Source organism: Mauremys reevesii, linkage group 8 (assembly GCF_016161935.1).
Source record: "Mauremys reevesii isolate NIE-2019 linkage group 8, ASM1616193v1, whole genome shotgun sequence".
NCBI classification, from domain to species: Eukaryota; Metazoa; Chordata; order Testudines; family Geoemydidae; genus Mauremys; species Mauremys reevesii.
The window spans coordinates 3,285,647-3,302,347 of NC_052630.1; the positions used below are offsets into that span (position 1 = coordinate 3,285,647).

The window sequence follows — 16,701 nt, forward strand, 5'->3', positions numbered from 1 at the left end:
CTGTGACCTGCGAAGAGCCCTTGGTAGGAGGGTGGACCTGACCTGGATGATGGAGGCTAGTCAGTCAGACACGCTGTTGCCACTGGGAGCCTGCCTGTAACAAGGGGGCTTCCACTCAGGGACTGTGCTACCCCAGAAGTGGGCTGGAGGCTATGGCGGGAGCAGGCTGAAGATCATTGTGGGGAAACTGAGGTGGAAGTGCTGCGATGCCAGGTCTTGCTGCGAGGAGATGCTCCGGGACAGCGAGTTGCATAACAAGAACCTAGTAATATGAAGTGGCAGCTACCGCAGCCACGAACACCTGCTGGGAGAACTCCTTACTTAAAGGCTGACCCTACCGACAGCGAGAATAATTTGCTCCACTGAGGACCTCAAAGCACGTCACAAATAATAAACAGCTGAGCTTCCCCGTGCCACTGTAGGGTAAGTTTTATAGAACCATCTTACAGAGAGGAAAACAAGGCACAGAAAAGACCAGGGACTCTGTAGAGAGTCAGGGGAAGATCAAGAACCCAGGAGTCCTGACTCTCAGTCCCCTGATTCCAGGCAGACTTGGATGTGAACTAATCTAAGATACAAATGCATGATGCTGCTTCTCTCCAACACCGCCAGTAAAACTGGCTTTGGTGAACTTGTATTCACTTCAGTAACTGATTCCTCCCAGCTCCTGGATTAAGAGTAGAGTTACAAGGGCATCTGTAGCATAACTGTCGTGAGACTAGATATCTACACAGCACATGCATTTCTGGGATAATGTAGCCAGGGAGAGCCAGTCTGAGGACTGGAGTGGCGGGGTGGAGGGCAGTGGTGAAGGCTAGCAACCAACCCCCGGGGTTAATCATGATATGGAAACAGGCTTGACCAGGTTTTCCAGACTCAGGTTAGCCCAGGTATTTTAGACTCAACCTTATTCATGCCTGCGTGGGCTCCCTGAAATGGGGTTGTCCTGAACCGACTTCGCTCTGCCCTCTAGTGTGCTCACAGGAAGCTGGCCAGGAAGGAGTGAAAATGCTTGAGAAGTAGACAAATTGAAAACGATGGCAGGGTTGCCTCGGGAGGGCTGGAATTTGACCCACAAGTGCCAGTGGAGCTGATAACTTGTACTAGATGTTAATGCTACAGCACGAGTGCCCGATCTGACCTAGTGAAACAAATTTTGCAATCCTACATGCATGACAAGGCAATCACTGCACACATAGTTACACATTAACATGGGGATCAAGCCAATCGAGGAAGCAGGAGTGTGGTGGGGGGAGAGGAGTAAATATCCACATACTATATATTACCTGGTGTATATATTATAAGATATATGCACTACGTAGAAAGAGGAACCAACAGGACCTGTACACAGCAAAGCACATCTTGTGATCTTTTACTGTTGCAATGACTTTCCTCTGTCCCGTATTTTCTCCCATACTTTGGTCCTCATCCCTTCTCAAACTAGAAGATACTTTTGACTGGTCTGCAAACCAGCATTCACACCTATTAGGAGTTACCATTCTAAACCTCGCCGCACCAAGCCAAAATCTGGGAGCTGGTACATACCTGGTACATGATGGAAGAGGGAGGTGGCTCGATGCATGGCTGCTGGTCTGGCAGCGGTAGCTCCTCCAGCAGGTCCACATTGGACAAGGCATCTTCCAGCGTGACGTGAGTGGTCATGGCTCTGGATTTTCAGGCGATGTTAGGAGACAGTCGCTAAAAATTCATAGAAAGGGAGTGAAGGGAAATGACCCAGCAGAACAAACCCATTCCTCGTCTGGCTTGCATTTCAAGCACCATCTCAGGTGCCCTGTCCAAACAGGAAGCTAATAGGTATCAAAATGTTTCCAGTATTTAAATGAAAAGATATTGCCAGAGATGATGGCTTAGAACTTATCTCCATTAGAGATTTTTACACCAGGTCAAAATCCTGAGTGTAGATGCACTGCACTGGTGTGAACTGGGGTTTGCTCTTGTTTAGTCTGGTATGAAACTGGTGTAAGCCCCAATTTACACCAGTGCAATGTATCTACCCTAAGCGTGTGCACCAGCATAGCGACAATGGTGCAAAAATCCCTAATGCAGACAAGCCCTTAGGGCGCTATGCCTCAGGTTTTAAAATACCATCAGACCTTGGAACCACGGGGTCAAATCCACAAACCCGATTCAGCCCTCTGAATGTTCAAAGTGGATAAAAAGGGTTTCTGTCACCATTGTATCTTTGAAAAAATGCAGTGCAAAATGGGAAAGGTTCCTTATCTGCCAAGTGGTGCCTGGGGCTTTAACGCCTCTTAAAGCCCACGGGAGCCCCATAGCTAGATTGTCTCTGTGGTTTTCCCTGAATCCTGTGCACATGTATCTCCTCTCTGGTTAGTGCCCTCCAAGTACAACAGGCATAAGCTGATCTGAGAGCCTGGACTGACAACCCAGAGTCTGATCTGAAGCTATCTAGCGGCTAATTATTTCGGTTTAGTTATGTACTGCTGCACTGAGGCGCTGATTCAAAGCCCACTGAAGTCAGCAGAAGACTTGCCCTTTAATTCAGTGGGCTTTTGGCTGAGCCCCGAATGAGACTGCATGTTTCATCTTTTTTTGTTGATTGTACCAAGGACTGATGTAGGCAGATGATGAGGCCGTGAGAGCTGGCTTTCCCACAAATATTTAAGCCTCTGCTGTGTTTGTATTGCTTATCCTTTGGGATCCACAAGGCATCATTGTGTTTCTGCCCATAGAGCTGCAGAATATGGGAAGCTTAACGGTAGCTTAAATTTGGGGTGTATTGCAAACTGTAAAAATTACAAACTGTCACTTTAAATCCTAAAAGGATTCCTGGTCCTGCTTGCAGGCTACAAATTGTGTAGGAAGCAGGCAATCTTTGTCCACAGCAGTCAGTCTGCAAAGTGCCAGCCTTAAAGCAAGGTGGGGTGAGTTCTGCCTCTCTACTTGAGGGAGCAACCTGCTTTCTCTCTCTCTGTGTTTTTAGTTCTTGTGTGTTTAAGATTCTGGATTTTAAGAAACAAAGTCATGTTACATTGCAACTGGCCAGAAAAGATAAAAACATAAAACACTCGAACTTTTCATTGCAAAGCATCAGCATAACAAGAGTCACCTTTGCACAGCCCCCTCTCTTCCTGTGCTCAGCCCAGGGAGGAACTCACTGAGAATCAGGGCCTATATCTTTTATTTATTCAGCTAGCTGCCAGGTTCTAAAATGTCTGAGCCTGTCAAACAAAAGCCAACTAGCTGAGCTGGCACTGGTCAACCTCAAACTTGCAAGACACCGTTTCTGCCTGCCCCCCCCCCCAGTAGTCTGCATGTGATGTTTAATTCTCCTCGCAGTACATACACAGAGCTCTCACTGACACTTGTGGGGTTGCCACATGCTAAGGGAAGAGACGCATACATCAAATTTAAACTACCATATTTTCTGCCTCTCCTTTAAGTGTCAGTGCCTGTAGTAGGAATGAAGGAGAAGACAATCCCATGCTTACTGAAATCCTTTGCCATTTTAATTCTTCTGTGCAAAACACTGTGATACAGCAACACACCGGAAAGCACACACTGTAACTGAGTCAGGTGGAAGCATGCACTCCAAAAAGGTATTTTTAGAACAGCTCTGTAAAATGAGAACCACCAAACTGAGGGACAGGCACACTGAATGAAGCTTGAAACTTTGAAGTTTCAAATGAATCTCAAAGGAAGCCAAAGGGAAAATCAAGTTATGCACTTGGGTGGAATGCAGCAAAGAAATAAGTTGCAACCCTTTAAAAATGCTTTTTCCCTCTTATGATTCTTATGATTCTTGGAGAGCCTTCATGAGGTCGTATCTTCTCCCTTCCGGTGTTTTCTGGTTCACTGAAGACTCCTCAGAATGTGAAAACGCAAGTATCAGAAGACTCATTGCAACCCTGCATCAGCCATCCATAAACTACGAAGGTGATTTCACAAAGGGAAGCAATACTTTTTAAAAGTCTCATCGGGAGCTGAATTTTCTACTGAATTACCACCCGCTCCCCACCCCCTCCACAGCTTGGCTAGTGGGGAATCCAGAGATGAATCTCAATTTTCAATCTTTCCTCTACATTTCTCCTTTCAGAACTGAGGTTTCCCTTTAGATTTCATCACTAAGAGTGAAGTAAGAGGACTTACATCTCAGATCTGAGAAGGACAAAAGAAAATGTGTGTCCAAAACATGATACTAACACCTCACACCAAGAGGAATACAGCTGAGGGGTCTGTGCGGTGCGTGTACAGTGCTCAGACATCATGGTGTCACTGAAATACTGGTCCTGATGCTCCATTACCTTGTCTTCAACACTGCCTGTGCAAACCGAATGCAGAAGAGGGGTAGAGCGCCACCATTCTGTCTGGTAGCATTTTGCACCCACTTTGCACCAGCATGAATGATGACACAAAGTGCAAGGCAGTGGTTGCCGTGTACAGCAAGCCATCTGCTGAGAACAAAACTATCCCACCCTACTGACTGACTCTACTTTCTCTTTCGTCCTCCATCCCCTTCTGCTAAAATTACTGTTGCAAAGCACAGCAACAGTCAAAACCCTCTTCCCACCCTGATATGCTGCAGTCAGAAACAGCTTCCTCTTTGCCCCAGAATGTACTAATGGGCACTGCACCTGCTGATCAACAAAAATGCTTAGGGGGCTGGAGCACATGACTTATGAGGAGAGGCTGAGGGAACTGGGATTGTTTAGTCTGCAGAAGAGAAGAATGAGGGGGGATTTGATAGCTGCTTTCAACTACCTGAAAGGGGGTTCCAAAGAGGATGGATCTAGACTGTTCTCAGAGGTGGCAGATGACAGAACAAGGAGCAATGGTCTCAAGTTGCAGAGGGGGAGGTTTAGGTTGGATATTAGGAAAAACTATTTCACTAGGAGGGTCGTGAAGCACTGGAATGGGTTACCTAGGGAGATGGTGGAATCTCCTTCCTTAGAGGTTTTTAAGGTCAGGCTTGACAAAGCCCTGGCTGGGATGATTTAGTTGGGGATTGGTCCTGCTTTGAGAGGGGGTTGGACTAGATGACCTCCTGAGGTCCCTTCCAACCCTGATATTCTATGATTCTAGGATCAAGGAGGGGTAGGCCATATTTGCAGGATCGGGGACTATATGCTGGGAAGCAGGGACTCTGAAAAAGATTTGGGGATGGTGGTGGAACATAAACTCCTGGTGTGACTGTGTGCCAAAAAAGCTCATGTGATCCTGGGATGCATAAACAGGGGAATCTCGGGCAGGAGTAGAGAGGTTATTTTACCTCTATATTTGGCACTGGTGTGACTGCTGCAGGAATCCTGTGTCCAGTTCTGGTGTCCACAATTACAGAAGGGTTCAGAGAAGAGCCAAGAGAATGATCAAATGATTAGAAAACCTGCCTTATGGTGATAGACTCAAGGAGCTCAGTCTATTTAGCTTAACAAAGAGGGCACGTTAAGGGGTGTCTTGATTACATAGGGAACACATATTTAATAATGCGCTTTTCCGTCTAGCAGAGAAAGGAATAACACGATCCAATGGCTGGAAGCTGGAGCTAGACAAGTTCAGACAGGAAATAAGGCATAAATTTTAGTAGTGAGAATAATTAACCACTGGAGCAATTTACCCAGGATCAAGGTGGATTCTCCATCACTGACCATTTTTAAATCAAGTCTGGATATTTTTCTGAAAGCTCGGCTCTAGCCATTATCGTGGGGCAGTTCTGTGGCTTGTGCTCTACAGGAGGTCAGACTAGATGATCACAATGGTCCCTTCTGGCCTTGGAATCTAGGAAGCTATGAACCTTTCTCAGTGGCAGTGCTTTTCCCAGCCTGCTCCCCCACATCTCTTTCCAAACCTCATTCTCCATTGCCTTCAGCATCTCCTTTTCCAGGTTCCCAAACCCAGCTCTGTACCCACCTCTGCTTCTCACGTCCATAAGTAGTTGCAGGATTGGGGACGTGGGTAGGACAAAGAACGGAGCAGACCATTTTATACCATTGTATATAGCCATGTATCCCAGCTTTATTGTAGTCTTGTGATTTCTCAAGCTATAAGGCAAATTCTAACTATTCGGTGTTAGGATGAGCCCTTCGCTGGGGGATAAATTACCCCACATCTGCCAACTGTGGGGTTTTCACCCCTTCTTCTGGAGCATCTGGTGCTGACCATGGTCAGGGATGGAATACTGGACTAGATGGATCGGGGGTCTGATCCTGTCTGACAATTTATAGAGTCATAGATTTTAAAGCCAGAAAAGACCATTCATGCCTCCTGCATAACACAGGTGATTGAATTTCACCCTGTAATTCCTGCATCAAGGCAAATAAGTCCTGGCCGAGCTTTAGCATGTTCTTGAGAAAGACTTCCAATTTTGACTTAAAAACTTCAAGCAAAGTCCATTGGTAAATGGTTCCAATGGTTAATTACCCAATTCCTATGTTCCTTTACATTAATTGTTCAGTGATAACACACTGTGAAACGTCTCAAATCCATTCAAGTTTCCTTGGGACATTTCTTTGTATTTAATCAAACATCTTTACTGAAGTTTTTGAGGGCGAGCGAGCCCATGTTAGCGAAAGCATGAACTCTGAAATGGCCTGATTAAGACAGAACATACCAAGATGTGTCATTGTATGTGCCACTTGCTGGGAGTTTACCAACAACTGAAAATGTTGCCGTGATGAGCTGGTTACTTACGACAATCTGAGCAGCTGAAAAGATGAAATTATTCTTTGTACTGCAGTAGCACCTGCAGCCCCCAATAAAGGTTCAGGGCCCCATTGTGTCTGGCACTGTACACGCTCGTAATGCAAAGACAGTCCCTGCCCCAGAGACCTTACAGGCTACGTATAGGAAAAGAGGCAGCAGGAAGGAACAACGAATGGATGAGGAGAGCGCATGGTAATAGTGAGACTGTTCAGTTTAGTGTAACAAGCAGTGGACACAGCCCATCAGCGGTCTAGCTGTTGTCAAGTGTTTGGTAGGCATCATGGCATAGATGGGTTTAAAGGAGGAGGGCGTAGTGGCCTTCTGGGTTTAATTAAGAAGGATTTAATTAAGCTCTTGCCTGTCACTGAAGACTCAGTGTCCAAGTGCTAATTTAAATGTTCCCTACGCACAATAAAGCACACCAAAGAGGTATCCTCAGAGAGAAAAGTAAAATCGGACAGTCCCGTTCCTAATTGCCATTGCAGCCGGCCACACATCTGCACAAGAACAAAAGAATTTGCAGCGCAGTCTGTTTGTAAGGCAGCAGCAGGGTCTCGTGGAGGTGGTGCTGCACTGGGTGTCGGGAGCTCTGGACTCTAACCCCACCTCTGCCACTGACCTGCTGGGTGGCCTTAGCACAGCACGTCCCTGCTCTGTGCCGCTCTTTCTCCTCACACTCTGTCTGTCTTGCCTGTTTAGATTATAAATTCTGTGGGGCAGGGACCATCTCTCACTGTGTGTCTGTAGCATGATGCAGCCCTGATCTTGGATGGGGGGTGGTGTCTCTAGGTCAGGGGCAGGCAAACTATGGCCCAGGGGCCTCATCCGGCCCTTCAGACATTTTAATCTGGCCCTTGAGCTCCTTCCGGGGAGCGGGGTCCAGGGGTTGCCCTGCTCCAAGCATGCTGTGGCGCCGCATGGCTCCCAGAAGCAGCAGCATGTCTCCCCTGCAGCTCCTATGTATAGGGGCAGCCAGGGGGCTCTGCACACTGCCGCCGCCCCAAGCGCCGCCCCTGCAGGCCGGCAACCACGGCCAATGAAAGCTGCAGTGGCGGCGCCTGCGGATGGGGCAGCGCGCAGAGTCGCCTGCCCGTGCCTCCGCATAGGAGCTGGAGAGGGGACATGCTGCTGCTTCCAGGAGCTGCTTGAGGTAAGTGCCACTTGGAGCCTGCCCCTCTGCCCCCCTCCAGTACCCCAACCCCCTGCCCGAGCCCTGATCCCCCTCCCACTCTCTGAACTCATTTCTGGCCCCACCCCAGAGCCTGCACCCTCAGCCGGAGCCCTCACCCCTCCCGCACCCCAACCCCCAATTTTGTGAGCATTCATGGCCCGCTATACAATTTCCATACCCAGATGTGGCCCACCCCTGCCCTAGGTGCTACTAGAACACGCATAATAATAGCAATAATGAGAAGCTGAAAAGTCTTCAGGATGGATACTCAAGGGACCTATCCTTGCATCCAGGGGAGAAATTCTTGCTTGATGAGATTTAGGGGTTAGGATTGATACTTCTCTTCTGCTGAACTGTCTTTGTTTTAGTATTGTAGATTCATACATAGCTCTGAAAAGCCAGGAACACCTCCTTTTTAACCATTTTATTTGAGAGAGGGGTTTTTCTTTCTTCCCCTTTATGGTACTGTACTCTGGGGAACCTGCCCATGACTGTTCTGAAGATGAAACAAAGGGCTGTAATCCATGCAATATTTTCTTCTAATCTGTGGAATTTTACATGCAAATACCAAGCCATAAGGAGAGACTATACATTTGAGAGAAAATTAGGCAGTGACCATGGCGCAAAGCAAAATTTCCCTCCTTGTCTTTTCAATGCAAGGTTTTTGAACAGTAATGCTGAGGCTGGAATGGTGAATTCATCTGGTGCTGTCTTCGGTCAGTTAATGCCATTGTAGTCTAACGACCAAATCAAACTAAGGAGAGGTTGTCTTTTTCCAAGATATGGCGGTGGGGTCACTAGGTCAGTGATCAAAAAGCCAACGACGAGCATTAACCAGCAGCAGCCATCTGTGCCTCCTGGGCAGGATCTCTTACATTCTGCGTTCAAAAGAGATGATTGAGCGGTGTAAAAACGGTTTGAGCTCTATTTGTGGTTCACTGAGGTGCTTCCTGTGTTGTCATGCCTGAGAGATCATCCTTGCAACAGAAATGCAGTCAGCTGAAAGCACAACAGCACACACACCCGGGGTAGATTACATCACCCGTGAATATGGGGCTTTTGCGCTTCATTAATATGCATGCAAGGTGGATCTTTATCTTTCAGACGGGAAATATATCCTGCCATATCTGTCGCAGACTCAAGCGCCAGGGAGCAAGAAACAATCACTTACAACTATCTTTTTTGGTATTCATCATGCGATGATTCTCTTCCCCACACTCACACGCAGACCAGAGAGACAACTTTACCAAATGGCACCACACCTACAAACCCCACAGCTGATTCGATAACTTTTGAGTGGCAGCCAAACATTAGCATTACAGGATCCAACCCAAGCTATTAAGAGTTGGGGTTTTTTTCATTTAATTGCACCTTTCATCCCAAAGGATCCTCAAAGCAATTTATATCTTGATCACCCATTTCTCAAATTCTCCAACAAGCACCTCCATGCTTTCTCCTATGCTGCCCCTTATGCATGGGCGGAACACTAAATCACCACATTGTTCTCCTTAAAACCCTCCTCTGCCATGATATCTACAAAAAAACCCAACCCTCTGAACCATGGATAAGCAGCTGGTGTGCTGTGATTGCTGCTTCTCATGCTGATCAGTAGCAGCTCACTATAACTTTGTGCTCTCCATGTCTAACTGCTTTATAAACCTGCTGTCTCTCATCTACTAATATTGCAAGCTCTTTGGGGCAGGGACTCTCCTCTTTGTTATAATGGTGTTGAATGCCTAATACAAAGGAACCAGGGCCTGTAGACTCCATAGCAGTGGTCTCCAACCTTTTTCATCTGGCAGGCGCCAGATGATGAGCCACGGAGGACCGTGGCGGCAGACGAGCAGCAATGTCAACAGGCGTCACCGCCGAAATACCCCGACAAGCAGCAGCATCCAAAGGTGTTGCCACCGAAATGCCGCCGATTTTCGGCAGCGATGCCTCTGGATGACGCTGCTTGTTGGCGGCATTTCGGCGGATGCTCATCCGCCGGCCAGTACATGGGCACATTTAGACACCCCGGCGGGTGCCATGGTGCCCGCGGGCACCACGTTGGGGACCCCAGCTCTATAGTAATAAATCTATTCACATAAACACAGCACAGCTAAAATGCAGCCAGCAAGTGATATCCAGCACTTTGCACAACAATGGCCAAGGACGACAGGGCAAAGCTTTTCAAAGGATGCCAAACTTTAGGAATTTCAAGGCAGCTCTCATCAAAAAAACCTACAGAATTAACTGCATGGAACTGGATAGATCTTCCTCCAAACGATAAAGGGGTGACTCAACCCACATGGTATTTGAACTTGGGATTCAAGTGTAGGTCCTCTATTTTATCCCTGAAGCGTAAAACAGGCTTGAAGTATTTGCCATGAAATGTCTTTAGGCCACAGAGTCTCTTTTAGCTACATTCCTGGCTATGACCTACAGACAAGTCTTGAGTTTTCAGATTAGTATAACTTTTGGGGGACTGAAGAAGGACCCCTCACTCAAGCTCGGGGCAGGATTCCAAATAGCTCGTGCACTATATCCACAAGCAGCCTGCCAGCCAGCAACAGTGAACCAGCTATTTGCTTACCCAGAAGTTGCAGTGGAGGAGAGACAGGGAGGACGTGAGTTATGTTGTTTGATCTAGTCAGCTTGCCCTGATCCAGCAGATGAGACCTGTGCTGGTGCCAAAACAGCTGTAAGGGTAGGGGATAGGGAAAGAAACAGCAAGGGCTACTCTAGACAGAGCATCACACCTTTTGTCCCGCTGCCTGTAATACCATGGAGACCAGGCTGCAGTGTCATGGGGAAACGCACAGAGGGAGGGATGGCAAAATGGGCCATAAATGAGAGAGAGCACAGCTACGGGGAAGAAAGATGAACTTGTGGTTAAGGCACTTGTCTGAAACTTAAAAGACCTGTGTTTGATTCCCAGCAATGCTGAAGGCTCCCTGCATAAGGCGCTTAATTTCTCTGTACCTCCGTTTGCTAGCTGTAAAATGGGGATAATGCTTCCCTCCTCTACATGGGCTTTAGAAGAATAACTCATCAATGTTTGTGAAGTGCTCAGATACTCTGGTGCTGGCACAGAGATACTCATCTGACCAAAAAATGTATGCAGGAGGCACAAAAGTAAGGTAGTCGAGTGCTATTTGGGGGAGAAGAGATGTTGCTAGTATGGGTGAGCACATTAGAGTAGGCTATGTCAACACTACAGCCTATGTCGGCATAATTTATGTCACTCGGGGTGTGAATAAACCACCCCCCTGAGCGACATAAGTTACACAGACTTAAGCACTCATGCGCACAGCACTATGTCAGTGGGAGAGCTTCTCCCACCGACAGAGCTTCTGCCGTCCACAGAGGTGGTTTTATTATGCCGACAGGAGAGCTCTCTCTCATCGGCATTGAGTGTCTTCACTAGACACCCTACAGGGGCGCAGCTGCATCGGTACAGCTGCAGCGCTGTAGGTGTAGACATGGCCTTAGTCTCAGTAGATGGCAAGAAGTAGGTGGAGTACTTCCTGTGAAATTAAATGTCACACGTAGACAAAAAATTTTCATTGTCTGTTAGTCAATCGTTTAAAAAGTAACATCCTCTTTTTCTTGGATATATGCAAGTTGATAAATTCTTAATTATTACTATTATTATTATTTATTCATTTAATTATTATTATAGTCCACCTTGGGCTCCTCAGTGGCCATGTTTGTTGCACGGACTCTGGTCTGAGAACGAAAGGCATCACCTGATTACATAGACTTTGCTAACAAAAATCAACTGTACACACCAGGGCTCAATTCCTTTCCCTGAGGAATTACTCTGGATTTACACTGGTATAGCAGACAGCAGAATTTGGCCCCAAGAATCTGTCAAGGTGACTAACATCTGGCAAGCCTCATAATCTATAACATGAGCATGGGGGTGGGGGGTTCGTTTCCTATGTAGAGCAGGAAGACTTAGGTGGTTTAGTGACCTGACACAATTAAGTGAGATACTTGTGATTCAAAAAACACAGCTACAAACTCCCATGCTGAAAGCAACGGCTGGCTAGGTGGGCCAAGCTATGCAATATCCTCTTCCTTGCCAAAGTATAAATGTTCATCTCTAGACGCCACCTCCCGCCCCCAAACCGCAGCAAATATACAGAAGCAAGCACAAAGGTTTCAGTTTGCCTCTCACTGTTCATTCCTGATCCCTTCAGAAATTTCCTGGAAAAGCCATTCACTTCTTTTCACTCGGGACCTGACTGGCACCAGAGTGGGAGCTAACTTGTTTCCCCTTATTTCCAGCCCACTCAAACATCATGGCTTTGAAAGTTCGACTCGAACATTACCAGGTGCACATCTTGTTGTGAAAACGCCGCATGGCTGAAAAGTGACCGTGAGTTTAAATGTTGGGGGTGGGGGGAAGGTCTGCAAACTCTGGCTGGTTTAGTGATGAACCAAAAATATAGTCTGCAAAACCACATATTCCACAAAGTTCATGTCCATAATTTCCACCCTCAACTCAAACTGCAACCTCTTCTGCCTGCTCTCTTTCAGCAGAGCCAGGGGGACACTATGGCCAGGGCAATACTTTCTATGATGTTCCACTGACTGCTTGTGTGTTCACCTCTGCTAGCCGCTGTGCATCCCATCCGACCTCCCCTTGAGCATTCCCATTATTCGTATTCACCCAAATCACAGGGTCCCTGCTGCTCAAATTCTCTAATTCAAAGCTGCCATTATTACTAACCCACGAGCAATGGGGGGGGGAGCTGTGGTTTGAGCCAGGAGGCGTTTGCTCCCCCAGATTGCAGCATTTCCTTCCAACCACTAATTCTGGCTCATCACATTTTCCGTGCAGAGGGAAAAGGGGTGGGGGGGTGGGGGGGAATTAGGCTTTTTTGCCTGCCTAGTGTGTGCACTAGAATAAACAGGGAGGCGCTGAATATTGCAGGTACCCGAAGCATTCTGGGATACATCATCTTGCAATAGCGGCTGCACGGCTAATCTGGGCCCTGTCTCTCTCCCCCGCCCCGGGGAACGGCAGCACCTGCCTCTTGTGCTTTGCACGGGGGGACCCAAATCCCCCCCGACGGTGGCTTGAAAAACAAACCCAACCGCGCCCAGCCCAGGGGCCGCCCGCCGGGCTTCCCCAGCAGAGCCCAGGGCAGGGCTCGCCGCCGGCTGCAGGGGGGTCCCGGGGGCAGGGGGCTGCAGCCGGCGGCGAGCGGGCAGCCTGCCCCGGGCTGGCCCCGGTCCCTTCCCCGCGCGGGGCGCCTCGCTGCTCCGGGCCGGGCTCGCCCCTCTGCAGAGCCGGCTCCCGCGGGGCGCTGCCCGGGGCCCCCTCCGCACCCCGGCTGGGGTCTCCCGGCAGGCTCCCCCCGCTCACCGGCCGCCGCGCAGGGATGCTCCGGAGCCGCCTCCTCTCGCTGCCGCCGCCGCCGCCGCCTGTCTCGGTGTCACACACAAAGAGCAGGAAACGGTTGCAGCAAGTGCACTTCCTGAGCTCCCCGCTGCGCGCCCGGGGACCCCGCCCGCCGGCTGCACGGGGGATGCTCCGGCCCCCGCCGGCTGCACGGGGGATGCTCCGGCCCCCGCCGGCTGCACGGGGGATGCTCCGGCTCCGGCCCCCCGACCGCCGGCTGCACGGGGATGCTCCGGCCCCCGCCGGCTGCACGGGGATGCTCCACCCCCGACCCCCGCCTGCTGCACGGGGGATGCTCCGGCCCCCGCCTGCTGCACGGGGGATGCTCCGGCCCCCGCCCGCCGCTGCACGGGGAATGCCCCGGCCACTCGCGTGCCGGCTGCACTGGGGATGCTCCGGCTCCGGCCCCCGCCCGCCAGCTGCACGGGGGTTGCTCCGGCTCCCCCCGGCTGCACTGGGGATGCTCCGGCCGGCCCCGCGGCGCTCGGGGATTGACAGGCTGATCCCCCCCACCCCCAGCGCGCACCCACCTCCCCCAGCGCGCACCCCTCCACATACAGCACCCCCACCTCCCCAACACACCCACATCCTTCCCCCAGCACACCCACACATGCCCAGCACACACCCACACCCTCCACCAGCACCCACACAGCCACACACACACGCCTCCCCCCACCCACTCTTTTCATTTACAAATGCAAGGTCCTGTCATCCCCTCAGGAGGAGCGAGAACAGAGCAACTCCTTCCTCTGGGGTAAAACGGAGCAGGAAGAGGGATGGGGGGACGAGAAGGGGCGAGACTGTCCCCACCCTATCCGTGAGCAGGTTGGATCAGCTTCCTTGCAACCTGGTCACCTTTCATAGGGCCCCCATGTCATAGCACCCTGGGGCCCTGCTGCCTGACTGGGACCTCCTTGGGTATGTAGGTGAACTGTCAGACTGCAGGGAGGTTACTAGTAGAGTTCCTCAGGGATCAGTCTTGGGACAAATCTTATTTAACATTTTTATTACTGACCTTGCCACAAAAAGTGGGAGTGTGCTAATAAAATTTGTGAATGACACACAGTTGGGAGGATTCCCAATACTGATGAGGACCAGAATATCATACAAGAAGATCTGGACGACCTTGTAAACTGGAGTAATAGAAATAGGATGAAATTTAATCGTGCAAAGTGCAAGGTCATTAATTTAAGGACTAACAACAAGAATTTTTGCTATAAGCTGGGGACATATCAGTTGGAAGTGACAGAGAAGGAGAACTATCCGAATGTATTGGTTGATTTCAAGATGACTATGAGCTGGCAATGTAATGCGGCTGTGAAAAAAGGCTAACCTAGTCCTAGGATGGATCAGGAGAGATATTTCCAGTAAAAACAAGGAAGTGTTAGTATCATTATGAAAGATACTGGGGAGACCTCATCTGGAATACTGTGTGCAGTTCTCCTCTTCCGTGTTTAAGAAAGATGAATTCAAACTGGAACAGGTGCAGAGAAGGAGTACTGGAGTACTGTGTCCAGTTTTGGGCCCCGCACTACAAGAAGGATATGGAAAAATTGGAGGGAGTCCAGTGGAGGGCAACAAAAATGATTAGGGGGCTGGAGCACATGACTTATGAGGAGAGGCTGAGGGAACTGGGATTGTTTAGTCTGCAGAAGAGAAGAATGAGGGGCAGGGGCAGCTCTAAGAATCCCACCGCCCCAAGCAGGGCGGCGCGCCGCGGGGCGTGCTCTGGCGGTGCCGGTCCCGCAGCTCCGGGGGACCTCTGGCAGACGTGCCTGCGGAGGGTCCGCTGGTCCCGCGGCTCCGGCGGAGTTTCCGCAGGCACGTCTGCGGGAGGTCCACCCGAGCCGCGGGACCAGTGAACCCTCCGCAGTCATGCCTGCGGGAGGTCCCCCGAAGCCGCGGCTCCGGTGGACCTCCCGCAGGCATGACTGCGGAAGGTCCGCCGGAGCCGGCTGCCGCCCTGCCAGCAAAATGCCGCCCCAAGCGCGCGCTTGGCGCGCTGGGGTCTGGAGCCGGCCCTGATGGGGGATTTGATAGCTGCTTTCAACTACCTGAAAGGGGGGTCCAAAGAGGATGGATTTAGACTGTTCTCAATGGTACCAGATGACAGAACAAGGAGTAATGGTCTCAAGTTGCAGTGGGGGAGGTTTAGGTTGGATATTAGGGAAAACTTTTTCACTAGGAGGGTAGTGAAGCACTGGAATGGGTTACCTAGGGAGATGGTGGAATCTCCTTCCTTAGAGGTTTTTAAGGTGAGGCTTGACAAAGCCCTGGCTGGGATGATTTAGTTGGGGATTGGTCCTGCCTTGAGCAGGGGTTTGGACTAGATGACCTGAGGTCCCTTCCAACCCTGATATTCTATGATTCTATGAAGGGCTACTAGGATGATCCAAGGAAAACTTACGAGAGCAGACTCAAATAGCTCTGCTTGTTTAGCCTAACCAAAAGAAGGCTGAGGGGAGATGACAGCTCTCTATAAATACATCAGAGGGATAAGTACCAGGGAGGCAAAGGAGATATTTAAGTTAAGTGCCGATGTGGACACAAGAACAAATGGATATAAACTAGCCATCAACAAATCTAGGCTTGAAATTAGGCGAAGGTTTCTAACCACGAGAGGAGTGAAGTTCTGGAACAGCCTCCCAAGGGAAGCAATGGGAGCAAAAAACCTGATTAGCTTCAAGACTGAGCATGATAAGTTTATGGAGGGATGGAATGCTGGACTGCCTACACTGGCATGTAGCCCATCTGTGACTGCTAGCAGCAAATATCCCCAATGGCCAGTGATGGGACACTAGATGGGGGGGCTCTGAGTTACTACAGAGAATTCCCTGGCTGGTGGGTGTTTCCCACATGCTCAGGGTCTAACTGATTGCCATATTGGGGTCTGGAAAGGAATTTTTCCCCACGTCAGTTTGACAGAGACCCTGGGGAGGTTTTGCCTTTCTCTGCAGCATGGGGCATGGGTCACTTGCAGGTTTAGTGTAAATGGTGGAGTCTCTGAAACGTGAAGCCTTTAAATGAAGATTTGAAGACTTCAGTAATTCAGCCAGAGGTTAGGGGTCTATTGCAGGTGTGGGTGGGTGAAGTTCTGTGGCCTGCAATGTGCAGGAGGTCAGACTAGATGATCATGATGGTCCCTTCTGGCCTTAGACTCTATGAATCTACACTGCGCACTAAGCTTGGGTCTGTGGGACCTGGGCTTGTGGACTCAGTTTTGGCAAGCCTGCTCTTGAGCACCCATGCTGCATTGTAAACCTGGGTTTACAGTTCCTGCCCCCAGTCTCTCTGCGGTGCTCACACAACCACGGAATAAGGGCTTCGGCTCAAACCCAAGTCAGAGTCTGGGCTTAGTGAGCAGTGTAGACATACCTGTAGTGTTCCTGTGATCTAAAGAACTATAGCAAGAATTCATAACAACTGGGGACACAGTGGCTGAAATATCTAA

At 49.7% G+C, this 16,701-nt stretch overlaps 1 protein-coding gene across 4 annotated transcripts in view; it reads right to left on the minus strand.

The window, feature by feature from the left end:
- Window positions 1-13,294, minus strand: part of CYFIP2 (cytoplasmic FMR1 interacting protein 2) — a 76,697-nt gene extending 63,403 nt beyond the window's left edge. For all 4 annotated transcript variants that reach the window (XM_039484831.1, XM_039484833.1, XM_039484832.1 and 1 more), the window contains exons 1-2: window positions 13,215-13,294; window positions 1,546-1,698 (exon numbers count right to left, since the gene is read on the minus strand). In XM_039484831.1, coding sequence (XP_039340765.1) covers window positions 1,546-1,662 — 117 coding nt within the window. In that variant the 5' untranslated portion in view covers window positions 1,663-1,698; window positions 13,215-13,294. The remainder of the gene's footprint in view (window positions 1-1,545; window positions 1,699-13,214) is intronic.
- Between the last annotated feature and the right edge of the window lie 3,407 nt (window positions 13,295-16,701).